This window comes from Pyrus communis, chromosome 15 (genome assembly GCF_041283825.1).
Source record: "Pyrus communis isolate YQ-2024b chromosome 15, ASM4128382v1, whole genome shotgun sequence".
Lineage (NCBI taxonomy): Eukaryota > Viridiplantae > Streptophyta > Magnoliopsida > Rosales > Rosaceae > Pyrus > Pyrus communis.
Window position 1 is genome coordinate 7352041 of NC_142579.1, and position 26023 is coordinate 7378063.

Here is a 26023-nt window from a genome sequence, read left to right on the forward strand (position 1 = left end):
TGTTGGATCGCAAAGGACCCTAATGGAAGCCAAATCCGAAATGATGAAGTTTATTAGTCACAAATCAGGTTAGGCCCGTGACTCAGACACTAGTGAGTGGTCACGACAGCAGCAAGAACAAACCCTTTCCAGACTCTTAGCCGCAACGCACCCATCACACAATTTAAAGTTCACACGGCTCCATCTAACTCATGACTGCCTATTCACTCAACATCACATGTTCTTCGATTATCTTCCACATGTTGTGCCCACAAAGTCCTTTACGAATCAATTACGCTCAAAACAAAATGTACAACTCCAAGCTCCTCCTCAAAACACATCCATCACAACGTTATCTCAAGCGAGGCCGGAACATAACGAGTCTCGTGCTTTTGTAAGAAAGAATTCTATAATATCGGACAAATCTCACAAGATAATGGCAATTAAATCTTGCCGGATAGTAGCAGGACGTGAGAAGATTATAACACAAGTTTTAACATAGGAGATTATGAACACCAAGACATGAAAGTACATAAAAGAGGAATCATACACATATATATATTGAATCGCTCATGGTCTAGCAAGAAAAAAACCAGCCCACCATGGCGGAGATGTTGTACATCATATTAACGTACTAAAACCCCAATTGGACCAACTAAAACCCTAATTCAAATGCAGCTCTGCATATCCCAAAAACTTGATTGCAGTAGCCACTAGAACCCCCAATCAACTTAATTACTTCAAATTAAAACATACTCAATTACAATTAAACATGATTAACAACACTAATTAACTGAAGATCGAAGCCCAATCAATCTCGGACGGGTACTTCTCCAACACGGCAGTGCTCTCGCAAGCGCCACTGTTCTCCCACGGCTCCGTAGAGTCGCCGAAAGTCAGATCGGACAGCGGCGAAGACCCGGCAGACCCCTCGCTATCAGTCATCACCGGCGACGAGGTTTCAACCTTGACGGCCAAAGTCTCCGGAGCCGGCTGTCGGCTGGCTGCGGCGGATGACCTCTTGGCGGGCTTCCCTGCCTTGCCCTGTTTCTGAGCTTCGGCCAAGCTTTCGCAGATGGCTTGAAGCTTGGCGTCGACTGAGGCATGCAGAGGCTTGTACTCGCCAAACTCGCCTCCGACGACCGACCCGCTGTGGCGGAGGTGCGGGAAATTGAGCCTGGCGAAGTCGCCTCTGAGCTTGTAAGCTGCCTTGTCGTAGGCCAAAGCGGCTTCCTCCGCCGTGTCGAAAGTTCCTAGCCAGAGCCTGGTACGGTTCTTAGGGAGCCTGATCTCAGCGACCCATTTGCCCCAGTGGCGTTGCCTGACACCCCTGTAAAGCTTGGTGGGTTTCGGCGGCGAACCGGAGGAACCCACCTGCTTCATCAGGACGGGTTTGGGGCCAAGGAAGCTGAGAGTATGAGACGACGGCTGAGAAACTTGTTGGTGGTGGTTTTCCCAAGAGATTTGGGTTTGTTGGGGTTGGGAATGGGATTGGGACTGGATCTGGACTTGGATCTGGTGGATCTGGGAGGGGGTGAGGTGGTTCAGCCCGATTGACGGCAGTTGCTGGTGGTGCTTCTCAAATAACCCATCTGAAAACAATTGGGTCATGGAGGAGGTGGAGCAACCGTCGTCGTAGAAACTGGGCTGGTTTGAGAAAGAGAGGAAGTCGTGGGAGGAGGAGGAGGAGGTAGAAGGGAAAGAAGGAAGGAAAGGGGCGGAGGAAGGAGGAGACGTGGTGGTGGTGGGGAGGGAAGGCGGCGGCGGCGATGAAGAAGCACTTTTCATAAAAGGCTCAAGTGCTTCCATCAGCTCACCTCCGAAGGGATCTGATGATGATTGAAGAGCTGCTCCGCTACTGTAGAAATCCATTGTAGTTGCCATGCCTTCAAAACACACTCAACTCACGAAAATTTAAAAAAATAATAATAATAATTAACAAAAGAGAAATTAATTAACCTAGAAATCAACCTGTTTCTTATCAAAATTAAAGAACAGGAAGTGGGTTTTTCAGGAAAGAGATTTCAAATAATCAACCTCTTTTACTCCCGGAAAATCAAACAAAAAACCAACCTTGAGGGACCAAAAATTAACCCTCCAAACTGATTTTTTCAAAAAAAAAAAATTAAAATTTGGCTAAAAATAAAAACATAAAACCTGGATCTCGATTCTGAAAACACCTGGCTTTCGAGAGAAAAATCCTTCTAAGTTTGCTTTTTTTATGTTAATTTAGAAAAACAAACCCAAAAATCATAACTTTTTGAAAGACAGATGATTAACAGAAAGGGATTCAGAGAAGCGGGGATTACAGAGAGGGGGGGATGGGATTAAACACAAATTAAACCAGAAGATCAATCACTCTAAAAAGCTCAGAAGCTCTCACACTGTTTATCTGCTCTTTTTTTTTTTTGTCACTCCTCACTTTGTTTTTCCTCTGCGGCTGCGCCTCCTCCCCGCTTATATAGAGGCCCTGGGGGACTAATTATCTTCGTTAATCACGTCGTTAATCCAAATGATCTCACTTTAAGCCCCACTTGCCGTTTTTTTTATTTTTAATTATCTACGTCGCTCTCCAGTTTACCGCGCGTTCTGTTCGTGACGTACGCTCGTTCAATGAATAGAGTCCAGGCCAATCGGTCTCTGCCACGTACGCGGTTCTGTGCTTGGAGAAGGACACCTGTCCTTCGCCAACTGCCACCTGTCGGTGGACTTGCGGTGGTCTTAGCATAAATGTGTTGCCTAGCTTGTTGACCACATTAGTACGCGTTCGCACCTTCTCGTGGTTTTGAAAATTTTAAAGCACCGAAGAAAATATTCAAAAACAATTCAGCTGAAAAAATAAAGTATTATTGGGTGCATTTGTTACTTCTATACCCTCTCTGTCACGTTATAACCCAATAACTATGACCTAAACCTAAAATGCAATATTTTATAAGGACGGAGAAAACTTCGTTATACATATATGATTTAGGCTAATTGATTAAGATATAGAATCGTTTTTCTACATTTGAATTTAAACAATACCTACTCACAAATTAGAACAATTTCGCATAGGCTTATTGATCAGCTTGTATCTTTTAATTCTCTTTTGATAATTTGATATAACGATTCAAAAATAAAAATTGTTGAGGAAAAAAAAAAACAAAATGTGAAAATCATTTAAGTACATTTAAAGTCAATATTATCCTGTACAATGCTAAAAAGTATAATTAAAACAATACTACCCTAAGTAATACCCGTAAAGGCGATTAGCAACAATTAATTACAAAAAGTGTGAAACATGTATCATGAATCCATAAACCAGTATGCATGTTTGACATGGTTACCATGTTATAAAATGTTATCCGCAACCAAAGTGATGAGGAAAGTGGCTGGAGGACAAGTGACGAAAATAATTGGAATGACACAATGCCGCGCTAAACCAACTCCTCCCGTATTAGGGTTGACAATTTAACAAGTATTATTTAAATTGTATATGTGATGATGTAGAGTAGTGGCGCAGTTATAATCTGTCTTAATACCATACGTTTCTAATTTTTTTTTAAGGATTAAGACAGCCCACATTCTGCAAATTATGGAAGCCTTTCGATCAAGATATTGATGAATAACTCATCTTATCGACTAATTAAATCATTAATCCTCCCCACCATCTCATCTTCAACCATAATTATTTAATTAATTATCATAATAAAGAAGTCGTATGCGCGTAGCAAATGACCAAACCCTAGTTGGAGTGACACGGACTTCAAGGAGTCATGACAGCCGTTGATGATCGGAAGATCTGACATGAAAAGTGGTCTTTGACGTCATGATTACATATTTTGTGGTTGAGAGGCTGTCCCTTCATATTTCTTCCATCAGGAGGAGCTATCCAAATTGACATTTGTGGCAACGCGGAAAGAATGAAGCCTTGAGTTTCAGTGGTCTTAACTTAACCATGGTACATGATTTGATGTTTGCTAACCATCCATTATTTTGGTATTTCAGTTAAAAACTCCATTAAATGGTCTCGGAGCTCATACCAGAAATTGAGATTTTTGCCGGAAGTTTAGACAATTTTCAAAACTTCATAACTTAATCGTTTATTAACCAAATTCAACCCATAATATATCAAAAATGAAGATAGGAAAGTATTGAACAAGATTATACTATTTGGAAGTCCAATGGTTGCTGGAGATAGCCGGAAAATAGCCTGAAAGGTGACTGGTTCGCAGAAAAACTAAAAAACTCGCCAGAAATTGGGTAAACTTTAAACGTTCATAATTTCTTCAATACTCAACAAAATCGAGTGATTCAAAATCAAAAATCATACTTCTCATACTTCTCAACAAGACGAAGAGAATGGTATCTTTTTCAATGGCTAACTCGCCGTGGTTTGGCCAGAAAACGGCTCGAAAGTGGCTGTCTTAGTTTCATCAAGTTAGCCAATTTTGAGCAGTTTTTTTGGCCAAACCACGGTGAGTTAGCCATCAACAAAGCTACCATTCTCTTTATCTCGTCGAAAAGTATGATTTTTTGTTTTGAATCACTCGATTTCATTGAGTATTGAAGAAGTTATGAACATTTAAAGTTTACCCAGTTTCCAGCGAGTTTTCCAGTTTTCCCACGGACTAGTCACCTTTCAGACTATTTTCCGGCCATCTATGGCAACCATTAAGCTTCCAAATGGTATAATCTTGTTCTACACTTTCCTATCTTCATTTTGATATATTATGGGTTGAATTTGGTTAAGAAACGATTGAGTTACAAAACTTTGAAAATTGCCCAAACTTCCGGCAAAAAAATCTGAGTTTTTGGTATGAGCTTCGGGACCACTTGACGGAGTTTTTTAACAGAAAGACCAAAATAATGGATGGTGAACAATCTCAGGACCATTTCTATTGATTTTCAATCTCATGGACCAAAGTTATGTGTTATGCAAATCTCAATGACCATTTTGACTAAAAGCCTTATTTTTATTTGTGTCGATGGACAAATTTTACTGTCAAGTTCAGTAATGTATGTATATATCAATACAAGTTTTAATTCATTGATACTTCCATATAGATCTAACAAGTTTTCAGTTTTCATAAAAATAAACTTATAAAAATAAAAAAAATAATCGAAAACTGGAACGTTAGCAAGCAAACCTTTAATTCAGCGTGCAAGTAGTCAAAATCATTTTCCGTGGTACAAACAATTGCCATGGGTGAGTTTGCTATTTCCAATTGGTGTTGTATGTTACAACAAGAACTCACATGCAACTGAAATGTTAAAGTGATGATATTTCAAACTAAGTCTACTATATTGTGAGTGGCAGGCTTTTGAAAAGTTAAATTTATTCATATTCACCGTGAAGCTAACAATGTGGCACACAGATTGGATAGATATGGGAGAGACTGCTTGCAAGAGTTTTTACGGTTCGGGGAACCACCTGATGTAATCTAAAATGTTTTATTTGATGATAGTATGTCTATCTAATTAGTAAAGTGTCTTTTTTCCTTGAACTCAGTTGAAAACTCCAACAAAGGTTTTTTCTGAAACCTGATAAATTCTTTCTATCCTCTTGTACCATTTCAATTGTTATTTCAATCAGTATTGTATTTTGACTTAAAAAAATACATTATATCATGTGACTAGATTAAAACACCTAACAGCTCATTTTTTTTATCGTAATTTTAACGTTTCAATTGCATGTAAGTCATTCATAATGCAGTTAGCTCGATTTTATACACCACATACAACATAGAGCGCACTTATAAAATAAGCTCAATAATTTTTTCGTAGTTCAGAGTACGGCGGAGAACAAGGCTGGGGTGCGAGCCCATCATGTCACGTGCCGCACCATGCGTGTAGGACAGCCTCTTCAATTGCGGCGCCAGACTAGTCTCTGGAAATCCTGACCCCACGCGCACCGGCGCGTACCCCTAATCATGTACAGAAGCTGCCACACCTGTTACTTTCCAGTGGAACGTGAAATCCACGCAATATCAAATAGCGTGGGAGCAGAACAACGCAGGCGTGCTACATATGTTAATAATTAAAATTGCAATAGTAATAGCGTAATACTAACTATAGTGGAAGGAAACGTTGGTAAAGTTAGTTGACCAAATTGGGTTAAGAAAATCGCGAATGCATCATGCGGCATGTCGGGCGGAACCTGGAGGCCCAACTTTTTCCATCGTGTTACGATTTTGTTTTTGATGCTTTTGGATCCCTCTGACTCATGCCTTTGTCTTCAAGTTTTCCAAATTCTAACGTAAAGCAATGTCTTTCCCCATTTACTTTTGTTTCCATTTTGTATTTTAATTATGTTTAGGGTTTTGTTGGTGGCTGAAAATTGTCTATTTAGCTACAAGATTCATATGTATTTAATACAATTATCTTCTCGACGGTTAAGTATTTTTAACCAACTTTGATTCAAAAATCCTTTTCTTGTTTAATTTTGACGAATATTTGTTGTCAATGAACATAAAACCGTTTGCAATACAATGTTGAAAAATCAAATTCACCACAAACGAACTAATGAACTTGAGAAGGGGAAGATAATCACACTCGCAATAAAATATCTGAAAATCATCAATTTAGTTCTAAACAATTTGAAATCTTGCGGATGTCTCGTCTTCCTTTTTCTTTTGTAAACTATTTCACTCGTGCAAACAAACTGCAATAAAAATACAGTTAGTCAATTAATTGTGAAATTTCCAAAAAGCCTTTGTAAAGTTGGGCCTAAACATAAAATTTCACGAAATTCGAATGGGCAAAAGGAGAGAGAAGAAATTGAAATGTGAAGAGAGAAGTGTATTTGGATAGCTTTCACGTGTATTCAACAAGAAAATAAGATCTCTATTATCCCATCGAAATACACCATTTTCTTTAAAGACATGAACAACCACCAAATGTGTCGGCTTTCTTAGTAATCAAATTTTGGCTTTAAGTTTTTTTTTTTTTTTTTTGGAGAATTATAAGTTGAAAATAGTTAGCAAACAAGGTGTTTTTTTTTTTTTTTTGGTTACCAATTTTAAATTTTTAATATTTTATTAGTAACGAATGGATCAAAATTGACATCATATCAATCATTTATCTGTAAATCATACTCCACTAAATGTTACTTTCCATATGGGACTCTCCATAACATATGACCCCAATATTCTCCCTCAACTCGAATAACACAAACTCACTCCAAATATTTTCCCCGCATTCAGTTATTGGTTTAATTCCTAAACAAAAAAAAAAAAAGGAACGTGAAGAGTGAGGACAAATCGGTGGTGTAACTGAAAAGAGAGACGCATGAAAGTTGTAGGCCCCTCCTTATAGGGAGCGTTTTTTACGCGGTTTTGCCTTGGCTCTTCTCTCTCAGAGCAACTCCATCGAGGTATTTGGCCCGATGGACAGGCGACAAAAATGAGGCAAGAGCCCCAGCAATCAGCTCCAGCCCATGTGGGCAATGGGGTTCGAGGGAGGCCCAATGGACAGGCCAGGCGTGAATCCGCAACCCGAGAGCCTGTGGCCCAAGTGATGCATGGCTGACGTTAGTCACGTTTAAAAAAAAAATTTGCGTCAGGCGCGTGTCTTTCACGTGCATGTGGGGGTGTGTCACCGATAGCTTTTCAGTTGGTGGGGCCTACTCTGTCGATGTTACCGTTGTGGGGCATGTGGCGCGACGTCGTCCGTTTGATTTCAATGGATACCTTATACGGACCGTTGGATTTCCAACGGTAAAAAAAAATTTAAACCTATCGCCAACGGCTAGATGACGTGGCACAACGAGAGCCATTGGATTTAAGATCAAAGGTCCACGTTATTCTCCTTTATAAATTTAAAAAAAATTACATTTAAAAATTCTAAAATGTTACCGTTGTGCCACGTGCCACAATCTGGAGGGTTGGATTTGAAATTTTTTTTAATCCAACGACATAAATTAATTAAGTTAAAAATGTTACAAATTAATAAAAAATCCAAAATAAATTTTAAAAATTAAAAAAAAAATTGATTTTACTTTTCTATAAATACCTTCTCATTATCTTCTACCTTACACCACAATTTCATATTTTTCTCAAATACTTTCAACCACATTCTAATCTTTCTCTCAAAGTTTCAATCCAATTGGTTTCCAACAAAATGACTAATGATGCAAGCATGAATTGGATGCTTATTGAAGATGTTACGTTATGTTCTAGTTGGGTTGAAGTTACTCATGATCAGATTACGAGTAATGAGATGCAGTTGCAAGATATGTAGAGTCTTATTCATACCAATTTTCTTGAAAAAATTGGTGGGAAAATAACCAAAGAATCGATGTCCAGTTGTTGGAGGATACTCAGCCAATCGTTTGGTTATTGGAGAGATGCTTTGGCACAAACTAGTACTAATCTTTAAAGTAGAGAAAATTTAGCGGATCAGGTAACAATATATTATTTATTTGTTTATACTATACCCAATTTTAGTTTAGCTACTTTGATTATAATTATTTCTTCTCCCGCATTGTGTATACACTTCAAGCACAAGCTTGGTCTAATGCCAAAACCAAAACCAAAAACAAAGACAAATCATTCACCCGGTGGGAATGTTGGAATATTGTCAAAGATTGTCCTAAATTCAGAGTTGTGCCTATCGGTCCAGAAGTTGTCATGAACAGTACCCCTCTACACTCTAGGCCCATTGATGACTCGCATGTTGAAGGAGACACAAAAGTAGTGCCGGAAACACCTCCTGAACAAGCGTCGGGGTCGACCCTTTATCCAATTAGGCCTCAAGGTAAGAAGGCTTCAAAGAGAAAATGGAGTGCTTCCAATAATGATTATGCAAAATATGTGGAAGAACTTGCTCACCAAGGTGAATTGACTTTGGCGTAGGAAATGGTTAAATTTGAGGCTGATAAGGCTAGAGATAAGGCAAAAGCTTCAGTTGCTGAAAGATTATTTGAAGCTAGTGAGACAAAAAGAGAGCTACTTAGGCAAGAAAGGGAAGAGATTAACGAAGAAAGAAGTGATCAACAAGATCATGACATTATGAATGAGCCTTTAGAGGGGAAGTCACCGAATTCTAAAGATTTTTAGAATTCGGAGAAAGCAGACGTGGTGCGAAGGAGGCATGCAAAGGAAGCGAGAGCAAGAAGAGATGGTCCTAGCACCACAAGAGGAGATGATCCTAGCACCACAAATTGGTTAGGTGATGATTTTCCATTCACGAGGGACTAGGGAATTTGCTTTTAATCAGAGCCCATAATTTTCCAATCACTTAAGGTTGCAATTTCTTATTTATTGAATAGAATACTTTATGTTGTTTCCATTTTATTGAATTTAGTACTTTATTTAAACTAAGAGTATATTTATTTAATTTGTTAATTTATTTAAACTAAGAGAATCTTTATTCAAAGGATATAAACATACCAAATAAAATTACAAACACATAAAAAAAACAAAAAAAGAAAAACTACTCACTAAATGAACTTAAAAAACACACCAAATAAAATTAAATAAAAACACTAAATGAACTTAAGTTTCTTGAGCTTGTTTCAATTCCTACTAGTGCTCTATCAAGTCAATTTGACAGGCATTGTGCATATATGGGTCCTAAATTACTATATATCATTGAATGAGTCTTTCGTTGTAACGTCCATCCCTTTGTAATGGCTCGTGTTGCATGAGTTCTTTGGTGGCGTCATGAGCACAATATATTTGTGTTCTGGAATTGTTCATCGTGTTTGCCTCATATTCATCGACGGCATCATAATCGTACTCATCTTCCACAATCATATTGTGAAGAATGATGCACGTCATCATGATGGATCGAAGCGATTCTAAATCAAACATTTTGGCAGCACCCCTGACAATCGCCCAACGAGCTTGGAGGATACCAAAACAACGCTCCAAATCCTTCCTACACCCTTCTTGACAGCTTGTAAAGTGTTTTTCCTTTGCAATTCGCGAACGCGGCACTGTTTTGACAAACGATGACCACCTTGGGTAAATGTCGTATGCTAGGTAGTATGGCCCATGGTACTTACATCTGTTGACCTAGTATGTGACTCTTGTTGCTTTTCCTTGCAAGACATCGTTGAACACTGAGGATTGGGTAAGGACATTGAGGTCATTTTGAGCCCCCGGAACACCAAAAAAATTATGCCAAATCAATGTATCAAATGATGCCACCGCCTCCAAAATGATACTTTTTGCTCCTTTTCTATTCCCATAAGCTCCTTGCCATACACTTGGACAATTTTTCCAGGTTCAGTGCATACAGTTGATGCTTCCAATCATCCCAAGAAAACCTTGCATCTCGGCTTTCTTCAAAAGCCTTTGCAAGTCCATCTCAGTAGGTTTCAGGAGGTACTTTGCGGTGTAGATAAATTTGATTGCGGAGAAAAACCTCATCAAGGACTTAAGAATGGTTGATTTCCCCATCCTCGTTATCTCATCACTTGGTCTGCATATGCTCCATATATAAGCATCCGCAAGGCAACAATAATTTTTTGCTTAGGAAGGAGGCCCATAACACCAAAAGCATCCTTCTTTTGCATAAAGTAAGAATCATGGTTGCAAATAGCAATCATGATTTTATTAAACAAATATCGTTCCATTCTAAAACGACGTCTAAAGTATATATCAGGGAATGCACTATTACGGAAAAAATAATCGTCCAAGAGATCCGTACCTCGTCGTTGCCTTCTTCTATCAAGGTTTGTGGAACAGCTGGGCCTGTAGATCTGAGCCACAGCTTAGATGACTCGATAGGAATGTGAGGCTCTTTGGCTTCTTGCTTCGTCATCTCGCCTTCCACGTTCCTCATCATATTTGTCTTCCATCTCATTTTGGGCCACCTAGAGATTAAACATTTCTTCCCCTTACTTAAACAATTATTTCTCTTACTCCTCGATTTCCCACAACATCCTTGAAGAAGAATACATTGTAAGAAGGAAGCAAAAACTATGAATAATGATAGAGATTTTGATTTTGGTGAAGAAGGAAGCAGAAACTATGAATAATGATTTTGATTTTGGTGTGTGATTTCTAGTTATGGATGGTGGGTTATATGGAGAAAAAAGAAATGATTAGGTTGTAGATAATGTCACATGACATGCCGTTATTCGTTAAAAATCTGATCGAAAATCTATCCTCAAATATTGTCTTTAGATTGTGACACGTGACACGACGTGATTGGTTAAAAATCTTATCCGAAATCTATCCTCAACGATTTTGAAAAGGTAACGACACGTGGCACGATGGCATTGGATAAATATCTTATCGAAATCTATCACAAAAATTTGTCTTCTTGGATAATGTCATATAGCACAACGAGAACAATTAAAAATCTTATCCGAAATTACAAATAAAATTATTTTGTATTATTTTATAAATAAAAAATACTAATATTTTATTGCCTATAGCCATGGCTATTCAGTGTAGGGGTTGAGATGCAAAAGACATTTACTGTTCATTGGAGGTTATTCAATAGCGACTTACCCTAGGGGGCCTTTGCAGCGGTGGAGTTGCTCTCACACAACAGTTCTTGCTCCTGCGTTTAATGCACCAACAGTCAACTTTGTCGACGTTTTATTTAGACTTATTTTTAGCTAACTGAAACTTTATTTTAATTTTATTTTGTCTTTTATAATTCAAAAAGTCACTACATTACTTTTTAAATTTAAAATTTATTTCATTTTGACTTGTGGACTCAGCTCCCAATAAAATATACGTTAACATTCAACAATCGTGTATTATTTTTTTATTTTTTAAATGAAGAGATAAAAGTAATTGATTAGCCTAGTGCACACAAATCAAACTACACAAGAAATTAACAAAAAGATAATATGGAATGAATTTTGAGTTTCATATAAACGACTTTCGAGTTCAAGGCCAAAATGTGATTAAAATCGAGTTCTAGTAGGCAAAATGGAGTCAACTTTAAGTTTCAAAGAATAAAGTGATGACTCTTAAGTTACAGAGAGTAAAATGAGATTAAAATTGAGTTCCAGAAGCTGTAACTGAAAATAAGCTTAATAAATTTATGGTTGCATGTGAGTGAGGAAGGAAATGATTAGTTTTTTGTGTAAATTATTTTAACGCCCATAATTTTTTAAATATTTATTTTAATTATGCATGAAAGAATATAATAATATTTTCATCAGTTTTTTATTTTTTTTGTTGAAAACGAAAAATATTAATATTCAAAGTTTAGTGGAGCGTCGTTTCTCCAATAAAATTCGTGCCAAATTTCGGTTAAGCAAAAGGATTCATGAAATGTCCCATGCAGCTCATGTGATATTAGATGACACGGTTTTGGAGATAAGATGCACGTTATTAACCTTCTTATTTTAACATTCTCTTTTAACCTTTTACCATACTTCGTAATGTTACATGATAATCTGAAGGTTCTTTTTTTTTTTTTTTTTTTTTTGAAGTATTTTTAAAAAATTATTTATACAAAAGATCAACTAAATTTGACTCATTTAGCTATCTAATTGTTATCAAACAAATAAACGAACCAAGTTTTCTAGTAGACAATAGAATTTTGTCAACAGTAATTGAATGGTTAACTAATTTTTGACTTGGTTGATTTTGTATAGAGCTAGTCCTTCAAGGTGACATAAAAAAAAATTAAATGATTCTGGTCATCACATAACATTATAAATTTATAAAGTATAGTAATTTTTGTAAGAAAATTAGAAGGCGAATATCCATGGAAGAAAGTAGCATCTTGTAAGAAAATGATGTTTTCCCCCTTCTCCATCTTCTTATTTTCATATTTTATAAACTTATTTACAATTTTTGTAGGAAAAAAAAAAATTATGGTGGTGCTACCCACATATTTATTTTTACATCTCACACGCCTTTCTTAATTTTAAGTCGTCAAATTAAATAAATTAAAAAAGATAATGAACAAAATTTAACAAAGTGCGCGAGAAATAAAGATGAATGTAACAAAAAAAAAATTGAACCAAAAACAGCTTATTCGTTGCTTTCACAAGAAGGGTTATTTGATTACTTGAAGTAATAACCAAAGATTAATAAAATGAGAGATTGTGCTTGCAATTGCATGTAACCAAATTCCAAGTAGAGAAGAGATGTTTCTTTCGAGTTCTAAAAGATTCTTCACATTTCGTGACAATAATTTGTCGATTTCTTTTTATTTTAACGTAGTTCCTTATTAGGCAATTTCTTTGTCCGTAAAAGTTGAACAATTTACTTTGACCTTTTACAAAGTAAGCACGGAACTAACATAAACTTGTGGGTTCCACACACTTTAATATGAGCGGTGTCCGTATTACGAGTCGCCCGTAAGTCAAGTTTCGTTGTTGTTTACAGCTAAGCTACTAGAAGAAGACCTTGAGATGCTTAACCAAAAAGAAAAACAATCACTTGCATTACTCGGGACGGCCAAATCTATTGACCTTATTCAAAATAAGCTGCCTAGAAACAGCATGAAATTTAAGGTTTCAATTTGGCCACCTGAGCCGCAAGCAATACTAACAAAAGATTTGGTTCACACTTACACAACTTTACACCACCTTAAGTCTTAAAGAAGTACGAGTGCAACCACCACCTTTTGTCACGAGGTTCAACCAAATCAAACTAATTAAAGCTTCTCCTTGAAATTTCATGTACCATGCATGAGATATATATATTAAAGTGTGTGGATGGAAAGTAATTATTAGAGAAGGCATGTCATAGATGTTTGACAGTTGTTCACGTGTATAATTTGATCGTAATTATTCAGTTATGTGAACTAGTATTATAGTTTATTGATACTCTTTTTCACTTCTAAGTGAGATGTTTTAAATTTAAATATCGTAAAAATGACAAACCTTAACATAGTTTTGATTTCATTAAAGCTAGAAGCCTAGAAGAATGGGGAAGGGCAATGAGGGCCATTGAATTTGAATTTGTTTTGCAACTAAGTGATTTTTTTTTTTTTGAACTAACGATATTATATACACTAAGCGAGATGAAATATGCTTAGCTTACAATGAACTAGTAATAATATAATTCAAATTGTCTTTGCGACTAAGCAAAGTTAGATGTTGTCATTTTCAAAGTGGCATTATGTCATTATAGCGAAAGATAATTGAAAGGATTTGGTGGGTGTCCTCCAACTCCAATCCAACTTTTTCACGACACTGCTCGATCATGACCATTGACTCCTCCGACGACATGGCTTATTTCTTGACACTTCTTTTTTCGTATACATGCTTTTTAAGTGCTACTCGGCCCTGAGGTACAATTCAAGAGATTTTCATGGTGCAGCGAATTATGGAATATTTTAAAGTCTAATTGCTAATTTTTTTTCAAAAACATATAAATTAAGATCGAACTGTAAGGGAAAAAAATATGAAATACTCTATAGCACCGTAAGGATTTTTACAAGACAATACTAAATTTGAATACATGACCAATTAACCTATCAAAAGTAATGTTTGACTACGAACAGTTTTGGTACCTTGGTTGGAATGTTGCTTAAAAGTGAGCATATAGAATTCCCCAAAAGTCTTCTATTTTCTTCGTGCTTTGCGCTCTCTCTCTTCCTCTTCTTCACTTTTTCCCTTCACCTTACTTGGACTAGAATTTGAAATCAGCATGGCGTGCAATACAATACAGGAGAATATAGAGTACTAAATTATTAATTTTTTATTTTATTTTATCAAATGACGTGTGAATACGAACGCATATACATATCAATAACTTAAATATCAAATTACATATAAAATTATATGATTTATAGTAGTCCGAATTTGAATAAACGAAATATTGTTACACATTGAACAAGTTTGGTAGCTCTAGCAGGTTTGAAGAGGCACTATTCTACAAAGATTGTCCACGATCTTATACATTAGGGAGTGAATACCAAGTTACCAACTAAGTTACATTTTCCAGAACAAAATTCTTCTCCTTGTACAGTTTTCCCCTTTAAGAGTTTAGATTAGTAGATTATTAATTACACCTCTTGATCGTGTTTTAATATCATACAATAATTTGTCGTTAGATTTAGAGTGTTGTTATGCACACTTGCATAGCAAACGATAAATTTGTGCTGCTGAAATAGATTACTATACACCACTTGACTTGAGTGCTCTTCAGTATCATACTCAAACATATCATTGCACATGTTTGAAAACAGAGAGATGATAACATACACACACATCATTAAGTTTTTCACGTTTTTCTTTTTATTTATAACCATCAGATTGAATAAATTAAAAAAAAAAAAAAAAAAAAAAAACCGAACATAATCAAACATGATGTGTATACCCTTGGAGATTCGGTTGACACTTTACCTCATGTTTATCCTATGAGGATATATTTATATACTGTTCTGGATTAGGGGATTCGCCTTTGTGTCCACTTTTTTATTAAGCACTCATCACACATTAACTTAATGAAATTTAAAAAGAAAAAAAAACCCACTAATCCATGTTCTCTTCAAGCATCTAGGGTCAGCATTTAGGTTTTTCACCCTATTTTTTAATTAAAAAAAAAGTTTAAAAAAATAACCAACCATCAATTATCACATAATGTGGTCTAGTATTTTGTTTATTTATTATCTCCTATGCGTGGTGAATTTCTCATTTATTTTTATTTGTGTTTAGTTTGATGACATCTTTCATATGTTTTATTTGGTATCTGACTCTTTATTTTGTTCCATCTCTGTTGGTCACGACTCACAACATTGATTCTCAATTTTGAGTTTAAATCTTGGATTAATATCATTTTATTATTTTAAAATTTCGTGATTTTCAATATTTGATACATGAAATTTTTTTCATCATAAAATCATACCTCAAGTTTTAATTTTGAGACAGTTTTGTACCTCAATTAAATTAGCTATTAAGTCAGCTGTTAATTGATGACGTAACGTCTATATGAACACTAACTTAGCGACATGTGTCAATATAAAAACTTAAAAAAAATTAAAAATAAAAAAACTAAAAAACTAAACCTAAATCTGAACCCTTGCCCATCACCCAGACCGCTTCTTCCTCCTCCTCCTTGCCGAGTCAGAAGCTCTCGACCCACCTGGAAAAGCCCCAGACTTTGGGTCCGTTGCTGGATCTCGAGCCGGAAACTGGGGAAGACGAAGCGGATGGGGTGGGGTTCGAACCCGTGATAGGGAGACATCTGAGGTTCCGCCGACAAGTCCCTGCGGCGGAGGACGAGATCTATGACCCGTCTGAGAAATGAGCCCTTCGAGTGGAGGCAGAACGACGAGATTATTGAAGCTGATGAGAAAGACTGCAACTTTGCTGAAGATCCGAAAGGGGCGGCGAAAAAGGGGGAAGAAGACGAAGAGGGAGTGGAGGAGAGGAGCACCACCCTACTACTCCTTTGGTTTCAGCTTCGTCGTCGCGGTTGTCGTCGGCGGGGAGGAACTCGAAAAGGTGGGTTTTTTCTGAAGGAGTTTCTTCACCGGAGTAAGAGTGAAGGGCGGAGGAGCAACCACAAGTTCTGGTCGTCGATTTCGTTCTCCGCCGCGAAAGAGAAGAAACCCATGAAACAGGGCAGTCAGACTCAGAAAGCTCAGGGCTCTGTTTCAAAAGACCCCAATGCAGCAACCCTTCGAACTTGGGCTCGGAAGGGCAAAAATTGAAGGGAAGTGGGTCTACCTTCAAACTTGACTTGACGTTTATTCATTGTCCATATAAACGTCACGTCATCAATTAATAGCTGATTTAACAGTAAATTTAACAGAAGTGCGAAACTGTTCTAAAATTAACTAAGGTACAAAATTAAGATTTGAGGTATAATTCTAAAATGAAAAAAAATTCATGTATCAAATGTTGAAAATCACGAAATTTTAAGGTAGTAAACTGAAATTATCTTCTAAATCTTTCTTCTTGACTTGATTTTTTTATAAGTATTTTCATTTATGCTTTTATAGTCCAATTTACTTTTACAAAAAAAATAGGGGCCAGACTATTGGCCCAACTAAATTAAAATCCACTTTAGCAACGCTTCTGTTCGAAGCCATCGGCCCATATTATGCCCTCTCTACCGCTCCAGATAACCGCAAGAAAGTCCCTTTGTTCGCCAAACAGAAAACTTCTAGTCCTACGTGACGAGCAAAATTGTCTTTCACAACATTCTTAAATTTAGAGCTTATTTGAGAATCGGAAAAATTTACAAAGACATTCCAGCTTTTCCATAACCACCATCATATAATTCAAGATAATAAGAAATTGGAATCTATGAATTATATGACCAATTAACCTATCAAAAGTAATGTTATACTATGAAAAGTTTTAGTGCCTTGGTAGGAATGTTACCTAAAAGCGACCATATAGAATTCCCCAAAAGTCTTCTATTTTCTTCGTGTTTTTCTCTCTATTTCCTTTTTTCATTTTTCCTTTCACCCTACTTGGACTTGAAATTTGAAATCAGCATGGCATGCAATACACAAGAACATACAGTACTAAATTATTAAAAAAATTTATTAGATGATGTAAAAATATGATCGCATATACATATTAATAACTTAAATTTCAAATTATATAAAAAAAATTAAATTATTTATAGTTAGTCCGAATTTGAATAAACGAAATATTGTTATGCATTGAACAAGTTTGGTAGCTCTAGCAAGTTTGAAGAGGCATTATTCTATAAAGATTGTCCACGACCTTACAAGTTAGGGAGTGAATACCAAGTTACCAAGTTACATTTTCCGGAACAAAATTCTTCTTCTTGTATAGTTTTTTCCATTATGAGTGATGAGTAGATTATTAATATCATACAATAATTTTTCGTTAGATCTAGAGTGTTGTTATGCACACTCAAGTAGCAAACGATAAATTTGTGCAGCTGAAATAGATCACTATACACCACTTGAGTGCTCTTCAGTACCATACTCAAGTGGATCGCTGCATGTGTTTGAAAACAGAGAGATGATAACGCACACATCATTAAGTTTTTTATATATTTCTCTTTATTTATGATCATCCTATTGAATAAATTAAAAAAAAAAACGAACATGATTAAATATTAATGTGTATACCCTTGAGGTTTGAATTGACACATTGCCCCCTTAGGTTTGTCTTACGAGGATATATTTAAATACTGTTTTAGATTAGGGGATTTGCCTTTGTGTCCACTTTTTTACTAAGCACTCATTACATATCAACTTAATGAAGCTAAAAAAAACCCACTAACCCATGTTCTCTTCAAGCATCTAGGGTCAGCATTTAGGGTTTTCACTTCAGTTTTTAATTGTAAAAAAGAAAGTTTAAGATAATCCATTAATTGTCACATCATATGCTCTACAATATTCTAAAAACATGATTTTTTTTTTTTGGTTGTATTTCTGTTTAGTTTGATGACATCTCTCATATGTTTTATTTGGTATCTATTGTTGCAACTCTAGTAGTCAGGACATTGATTCTCGAGTAAATTGTAGTAATCGTCCCTTAATTTTAATCAAATTGGAGCCATGGTCCCTTAACTAAAAATCTATTACCATTGGTTCCTCAACTTATCAGAATGTGTAGCTATAGTCATTTTCATCAATTTTGTTAGAATTTTGTCAAAATAAGTTATCTTGGAAAGATTGTTGCTGTAATTGGGTCTCTCAACTCATCAAAACGTGTAGCTATAGTCATTTTCGTCAACTTCGTCAGAATTTTGTCAAAATGAGTTATGTTGGAAGGACCATTGCTACAATTGAGTTAAAATTAAGAGACTATTTCTCCAGTTGGATTAAAGTTGAGGGACCAATAATAATATATTTTTAGTTGAAAGACCATAATTGCACGTTTTAATTAGTTAAGGGATCAATGATAATGAATTTTTAGTTGACGGATCATTGCTTCAGTTGAATTAACATTAAAGGACCATTGCTATAATTTACTCTTAGTTCTCAACACATTGCATTTTGAGTTTAAATCATGAGAGTTTTAACAAAACGCTTCCGGTACTGTTCACTTTTAACGAAAATGATATTTTTACTCTGAAAAGTCACTCTTGGTACTATTCACTTATTAAATCTTTTTATCCTTTTGATTTGATTTTTTTTTTAAAGGAAAACTAATGAAAATGGCTTAAAAACTTTGAGTTTTAACGAAAATGACAAAATAAAGGGTAAAGCGAATGGTACCAGGATTGAATTTTTAGTGTAAAAATATGGTTTTTCGTTCAAGTGAATAGTACCAGAAGCTTTTCGTTAAAGTTTTTTATTTATTTATTTTTTTTTTTATAAATATTTTCTTTTATGCTTTTGTAGTCCAATTTACTTTTACCAAAAATCAGGCCAGACTTTTGGCCCAACTAAAATAAAAACCACTTTGGGGACGCTTCTGTTTATTGTCATCGGCCCATATTATGATGTCTCTACTGCTCCACAGAACCGCAAGAAAAGCAAGTGGCCATTTATGAGTTCGTTTGTAAGTGCTTTTAAAATGATTAAAAAAGTTTTTAATGAAAATATTTCTGGAAACAATCCTTAGTAAAAATGTTAGTAAATCCTAGAAAAACACTTAAAATGCTTCCTAGAAGAAGCACATAATTGGTGTTTCTTGTAGAAAACATTTCAATTACTTTTGGAACCTTAATACATTTCTCTTAAAACGCTTTCAGTCATTTTAAAAGTACATCCAAACGTGCCCTACCACAGTGGTGGAAAGGAGTTGAGTCCTTGCAGTCATGGGTTCGAATCGCGTCATTAGCTAATCTAACATCTAATCTAATAAAATTTATTGTTTGATTGATAAATAATTAAAAAAGAGAACCGCAAGAAAGTCCTGTTCGTCGCCAAACAAAAACTTCTAGTCCTACGTGACAAGCAAAATTGTCTTTCATACTTTGAATTTAGAGAGTTTTAACGAAAAATCCACGGTACTGTTCATTTTAACGAAAAACCACATTTTTACACTAAAAAGTCAAACCTGATACTATTCACTTTACCATTTATTTTGTCCTTATCATTAAAACTCAAAGTTTTGAAACCCTTTTCATTAGTTTTCGTTTGAATTTATTATCTATTTCTGAATAAGGATCAAACCTTTTAAAAAATATTATTTCTTCGGAATATAGGATGACTAGAATTGCTTTTAGATACCCAAAATCACTTATTAAAGTGTTTTACATGCACAATTTTTAAAGGAGTAATATGTTATAGCACTAGAACTGTTTTTACTTAACCAAAATCACTTCTGACAACAGCAGTGCTTCGAGCAAAAGTTGTTCAGAATCACTTCAAGACGGGCCCATTTGGATCCTTTTGTAACAAAAGGAAGATGAAGCTCAATAGTTGTATGATTGTACCTTCTAAGTCCACTATATATTCATTCAACAGTTTACGCCACTTCCATTTTACTCTTACCAACCGCTCCAAAATCCAACTACCTTCCAACTGTCCTTACACTAAAGCGAACTTTCAAACCTACTACTCAAGATAAATCGATTCACATAAAATTTGTTTCAAACCGACAACTGATTTTTTATTAAACGTGCTACCGGAACACACTCAGAATTTTCGGCCCACTGTAAAAAGCTTACAAGCATGAGACCGACGAGGCAACTTTGAATGAAAACTGTCTACGTATGTCTGGATTGAGCTGCACGCAACTGCATCCGCAACTTTCTCAGGCAGGTCCTTTTCATCAAAGTTTTAATTCAAATCTCATGTATGATACGCTTTTGTGTAGCGACAATTTAGAGTAGATAGCTAACCATTTCGTTTTTAACTAAAACTTGTTTAGTAACTACTTTTTGTTTAAAAAATAATAAAAACTATAACACAAATTTTGAAAACTCAAGAAAGTTGTTTTCGCATTTTGGTTATCAAAAAGGTTTTCAACTTTCAAATAAAAGCGAACAAAAACTTAAAACTAAAAACGAAATGGTTATCAAATGAGTAACTTCTTTCTCTTCGGCTTTGCTCTCATATAACCGAAAACGAAAAAATATACAACACTTGAGATCAGTCGCCCAAGAATTTATAAGAACGAAAGATTGAACAAACTAGAGCTGTTTATAAATATACACACTGGAGACTGAAATGTGCTTTACAAAACCAAAAAGTTAAAATTTTCTTCCCTTTCTGCTTGCTCAAAGAACACCTTCACAGAAAAAACCACCCAAAACGCCATAACCTATATATATATATGTGTGTGTGTGTGTGTAGAGTATTTGCAGTAGAGACATGAGAGTATGAACATGGAGGCACTGTACTAGAAGACTGCTTCGAGATATCGGTTATGATGCCTCTTGTTGAACTCTAACACGCTACCATACGTCCGATCAGCGACCCCAACAAACAGAGCTTCTGTGTCGGGGCTAAACGATATTCCGGCGATTTCACCAAACAGGTCAATCTCTTGTTCCTTCATATACCCAGACTGAGTGTCAAGGATGTGAACAAAGTCTGCCGGCTCAGCCATGGCCATAAACCGACCATCCGAAGTGAACTTTATGGCCCGTATTGCTCCCATTCTTCCCTTCAACACGGCTAGGGACTCTGAGAGGTTCCTTATGTCCCATAACCTGCAAGTGGTGTCTTGATTCCCGGTAGCCAAAACTTGTCCGTTCGGATGCCATGCTGAGGAAAAGCAATAATCCAAATGACCTTTGAGGCTTCCGACAGCCTATGCCAAGTTATGCCAAGTAGGTAGGTAAATCATCAGATCTTTGCATAGGATTTGCATAAACGAAATGAACACGCTGCACCACAATAATGCTACTTACTTTTCCAGACTGAGCATCAGCAATCAAGCAGTCCGCACTATCTCCGAGTATTGCAACCAGCCTACCATCTGGACTGACAGAGGTGTTCTGCCAAGAACCATAAACAGGAAAATCTAAGACGAGACTATAAGTGGCAAATCACTCGTAACGGTTTCAGTAGAGGGTACTCACATTCACGGACCAATCAAACGAGAAGCGAGTGAGGCAAGTGAAATTTTGGACATCAAAAACTCTAACTTGAGCATCATTGTTTGCAGTCATTACCCTCATTGAGCCACTGCAGAAAGAAAGTTCAGTAAAAGGTCTTCAAGTGAAGCAACCTACTTCAGTTAAAGGCAGATGACTTACGAAGGGTTTTGGAAAATGTCCACTGCATTTGTGATGGCATTGTCATCTGTCGTTAATTTTGAGCAGAAAGCAACTCCAGGTTGATTAATGTGCTGGGCACATAGACGAAAAGACATTAGAATAGAGAGACAATGGCTATGATGGATTCAGTAGTCACAAAGGAACATGTATTTGAGCAATACCTTGCAGATTAGTTCACCTTGGAATCCCCCAGCAACCAATAAATTTTCCTTCACAGCCATAGTGCTTATTTGCACTCTAGAGAGTGGACGAACCAACAACCCAGGTCGTTTCTGAAAGAATGTACCAACTCAAAATCAGACTGGTCTTTTAGCCAGGATTTCAACAAACCTGATTTCATCAATCAAATCTTTACATACCTCAGTAGGGACAACAGGTTTTGATACGTTCAATACTTCTTTGCCTCTCCTGAGTAGGGAAGACCAATGCATTACTGAAAAGTTCTGCATAAGGTATACATCGTGCTTTGATGTGGCCCATAACAGATTCCTCAGCTGCACAGGGAGAAGCAAACCAAGTTGACGGGCACCTTAGTAACAACATTCAACAATTCAAAAAAACCAGATATGATCATCACAACAATTATGTCTGTTTATGCCAGATGTGAACTAACAGTTAAAACACTACGACAGATATGCAAAAGTTTTAACCAGCCATAAGACAATAGAGAAGTATAAAACCAAAATCATTAAGGACAGTGACCAGTATATAAAAACCATGCAATGCAGTTGTTACTTTTCATGGACCCGAAAAACCACCAACCAAGAAATCCAAAATGAATAATGTTTCGTTGCAGACCGTTACAAGAGGATTTTATGAAAAATTGGATGCACAAGGAATGAAAAAGCTGACTATAGTGCCCTGAAGTGACGAGGAGATATTTATGTTATGCATTTTCTTTAGACATGTGACAAAGGAATTTGTTCAGTATTCCACTTAGCTAAGAGTAAGACTACATCTATCCACATCATTAGGCACATAAATATGGAGATTGAAATGATAATGCATCAATACAAGACAAATGCATCCAACCAGGAATAAAGCACATGTAAATGGAACAAAATGACCGCTGTTCGATGTTCAAAGCAAAGACATGTGCACAAAATAGGGCTGAACAACAAAATGATCATGACCAATCCAATGACATTTCAAGGTCACAAAAAGACGCAAAGTCTCTTTGCTTGAAAAGTACCAATCCAAATTATCATGAACAAATATCTAGAGGAGTATGAGCAGATAGTATGTAACCACAACATATACTTCGGATGAGAGTTAAAGAACTATATAAAAGATGTGCAAATTTGAAGTCCCCGGATGCCTACAAAATTCTAGGGAAAATTTGAAGTCTAAGAAAGCAAGAACTGTGTTAGTCGGGCCCCTCATGAACAGAACACATTGACTTATTAAGAGGCCTCTTAGTGCTCAAATATTTTCCTACCATACCATATTAACAATGTCGCGCCAGCAGCTCTAACTTCCACCCTGCTGTAAAAGCTGAAATAAAGAGAGAATAGCAATCCTAAATGCAACAGATGGGTTAAAGTTACATATTATAGTCAACAGTCAACAGAAGCAATATGTTTACCACCACAAACCACAAATCAAAATGCAAGGACCAGTGACAACATTCAAAAGTAATAATGACTGAGATATGCAAAAGAAATGGCATGCTGAAAAATTCAGAAGGTACAAAAGTGAACTGATTAAAAAATATTTGAATATTATGTGTAACCCAGGGTTAACTATGGTAAGATCCAACAATGTAAGAGGTCTAGTTTATCTAAAGCTCAAACACAAGCCCCGAGATGTATGTGACTTATAAGTTCAGGTGTTCAAAACTACTCTTAATCTTACACAAATGCACACTTTGTTAAGGTTTAGTTATTGATTTACTATTATTCTAACTCCTTTACTACCAAAAGTTAAAACCGGTAAAATACAACTTAATTTCAATTCTAGTGGCTGTCTAATGAGAAAATCTATGGCAAAAATGCAGCAAATTTGTGACAAGACAGCCGCCTATTGTCTACAGTCTAATTGGGAACCTTAATTAACTATAGGTTAGGCAAATAAAATAAGTTCATTATTACAATTTACTTCTCAATAATACACACGAACTACAATACAGGCCAACAAAGAGAGAACCATTATGAACTCCATACCTTCCTGTGAATGGTTGAGGGACATAACCACAATCATAAAATAACACACCCTTCATAAAGCATAAAACATACTTTTATAAGACCTGCAAAACTACCAACAGAAGCTTATATCTAGCAGCAAGGCACAAAGTTCAAACGTAACATAAGCTTTATGAACATGACACGCCATCTATGATCAGTGAAAAAATGGGTAAATTATCTTGATGAACAATACCCTAAGAAAAACGAATGAACTACATGAAAGGATGAATATTTATATGCATATGATTGCGAACTGAGTACGAAGGTGAAAGTTATGCAAATGTTACAACAGTACAAGTGGATGAAGTTTTGAAAAAAGAAAAACAAGGGGATTGACAAATTAAACAAACTCAACAACAACAGACTCTTATGTTTCTGGCATCCAATAAACTCACAAACAAATTTCTTGTAAAACATTTTCCAAATAATTTAGAGAAGCAAGAACAAAATCTCTACCTGGAAATGCACAATTGTGGACTTGACAATCCTTGTATTGTAGTGAAAGTCATAGAAGGTCTTCCCCATCTCTACTGGCAAGCACTCCTGTCAAGGCAGAAGATTTACAAACAAGTTACAAAACAAAGAAAACGAATCTGGGGCAGCCCTAAAATCACCCCTCTTAAGAATTACATAACAAACATGAAGGGAAGCATTAAAACATAAGTAAAGATGAATTCTTTAAGACCAACAAGGCACTTTTCGATATATATCTGAGCGATATTAATCTAATACAAGAAGCACGCTAATCTAGCCAACTTGGTACCGCCGATCTGCACCAGCAATGCAATTCTAAAGCCCATTAATCAGAACGTATGGCAAAAACATAAAGATGTAGCCTTTAAGACCAACAAGGCTTTAGCCAACTTGGTTACGCCCGGTGCAGACCGGCAATGAAATCCTAAGGCCAGTCAACCATTTCTAAATCGTATTAAAACAGTGCACATATGCAGACTCCACAAAAACAAAGTGAAGAAGGGTATAAAATGGACACCTTTTCGAGGTCCTGGCGAGGCAGAGAGAGGCTTTCGTAGTTCTTGTACTGCTTCAATCGGGTTTCACGGTACCTATCTCTGGTGAAGTTAAGCCTCTCCCACGGAATCCCCTGTATGTCCTTCCCATTTCGAGCTTCCATTGCCGAAGTATCAGTCTTCACCTTGCTCTGCAAAAAAACCCCAATTATTAAAAAATTCTTCTAAAAAAAAACAAAAATCCAAAATTCGACACACGAAAGTAACAGTGCAGCGACCTCAGCGAAGTCGTCGTCGTCAAAGTCCGAGTCGGCGCCGTGGCTTCCCCTTAGCTGGTAACCGGCAAAAGCGTCGGTGTCTTCGAAGTCGGCGATGTCGAAGTAGTCGTCGACGACGTACTCCAGCTCGTCGTTCTGAAACTGCGCCATTTTCGACTGCGGAAAAACTAAGGGATTAACTGAAATTCACATTGGCCATTGAATCGAAACCGAAAGTGGGAGAAGTGGCGAAGGAATTTTCACCTGGAATTATCTTCCGGGGGCGGGAATTCAGCTGGCGGGTTGAGAAAAACAGTGTGTAGAATTTTCCCAAGAAACAAACAGAAACAGTGAGCGTCTATATTAGGGTGGGTGAAAGAAAACGCTCACCTACGGTGCTCTACTTATAGACTTTGGCTAGAGAGAGAGAGAGATTACTGGAAAGTGACAACCGGTGGATTAATTACCGACATTAATGGAGGATCTTTTCCCATTTTAATTATATTTGATTTTTTTTTTTTTTTGGTAATTATTATTGCATATGTTATTATGAAATATGAATGCGAACGATCATTGATTTGATTTAAAACGAAGATTTTCTCATAAAATTTCCTTTTTAA

The 26023-nt window shown here is 36.3% G+C and overlaps 1 protein-coding gene and 2 pseudogenes across 4 annotated transcripts; 1 reads left to right on the forward strand and 2 right to left on the reverse strand.

Annotated features, from left to right (window-relative positions):
- Window positions 1-508: 508 nt before the first annotated feature.
- LOC137747557 (ethylene-responsive transcription factor RAP2-4 pseudogene) lies at window positions 509-2416 on the reverse strand (annotated as a pseudogene). Its single transcript, XR_015956863.1, has one exon. The product of XR_015956863.1 is annotated as an ethylene-responsive transcription factor RAP2-4 pseudogene (transcript).
- Window positions 2417-7362: 4946 nt separating this feature from the next.
- Window positions 7363-9158, forward strand: LOC148690468 (uncharacterized; annotated as a pseudogene).
- Window positions 9159-20877: 11719 nt separating this feature from the next.
- On the reverse strand, window positions 20878-25807 carry LOC137749573 (putative WD repeat-containing protein C2A9.03). 3 transcript variants are annotated; one of them, XM_068489694.2, is made up of 10 exons: window positions 25668-25807; window positions 25425-25580; window positions 25170-25337; window positions 24635-24721; window positions 22355-22489; window positions 22157-22267; window positions 21975-22066; window positions 21798-21903; window positions 21627-21713; window positions 20878-21526 (listed from the first exon to the last, which is right to left on the reverse strand). In XM_068489694.2, exons 2-10 carry the CDS (start codon window positions 25572-25574, stop codon window positions 21113-21115), a joined length of 1350 nt encoding a protein of 449 aa, XP_068345795.2. In that variant the 5' UTR covers window positions 25575-25580; window positions 25668-25807; the 3' UTR covers window positions 20878-21112. The 3 variants fall into 3 exon arrangements, with proteins under 3 accessions (XP_068345795.2, XP_068345812.2, XP_068345803.2); XM_068489711.2 differs by lacking the exons at window positions 25170-25337; window positions 25425-25580; window positions 25668-25807 and adding an exon at window positions 23439-23489 and having other exon boundaries at window positions 24635-24723; XM_068489702.2 differs by lacking the exons at window positions 24635-24721; window positions 25170-25337; window positions 25425-25580; window positions 25668-25807 and adding an exon at window positions 23439-24383.
- Between the last annotated feature and the right edge of the window lie 216 nt (window positions 25808-26023).

Bases quoted from the DNA above. Each gene is read 5' to 3' on its own strand.
- LOC137749573 (XM_068489694.2), bottom strand. From the start codon at position 25,574: ATGGCGCAGTTTCAGAACGACGAGCTGGAGTACGTCGTCGACGACTAC. The intron at 22,268-22,354 runs GTATGTAAAGAT...ACATTCTTTCAG, and splicing joins AACCTGTTGTCCCTACTGAG to AAACGACCTGGGTTGTTGGT. The intron at 21,714-21,797 runs GTGAGTACCCTC...GGTTCTTGGCAG, and splicing joins CGTTTGATTGGTCCGTGAAT to AACACCTCTGTCAGTCCAGA.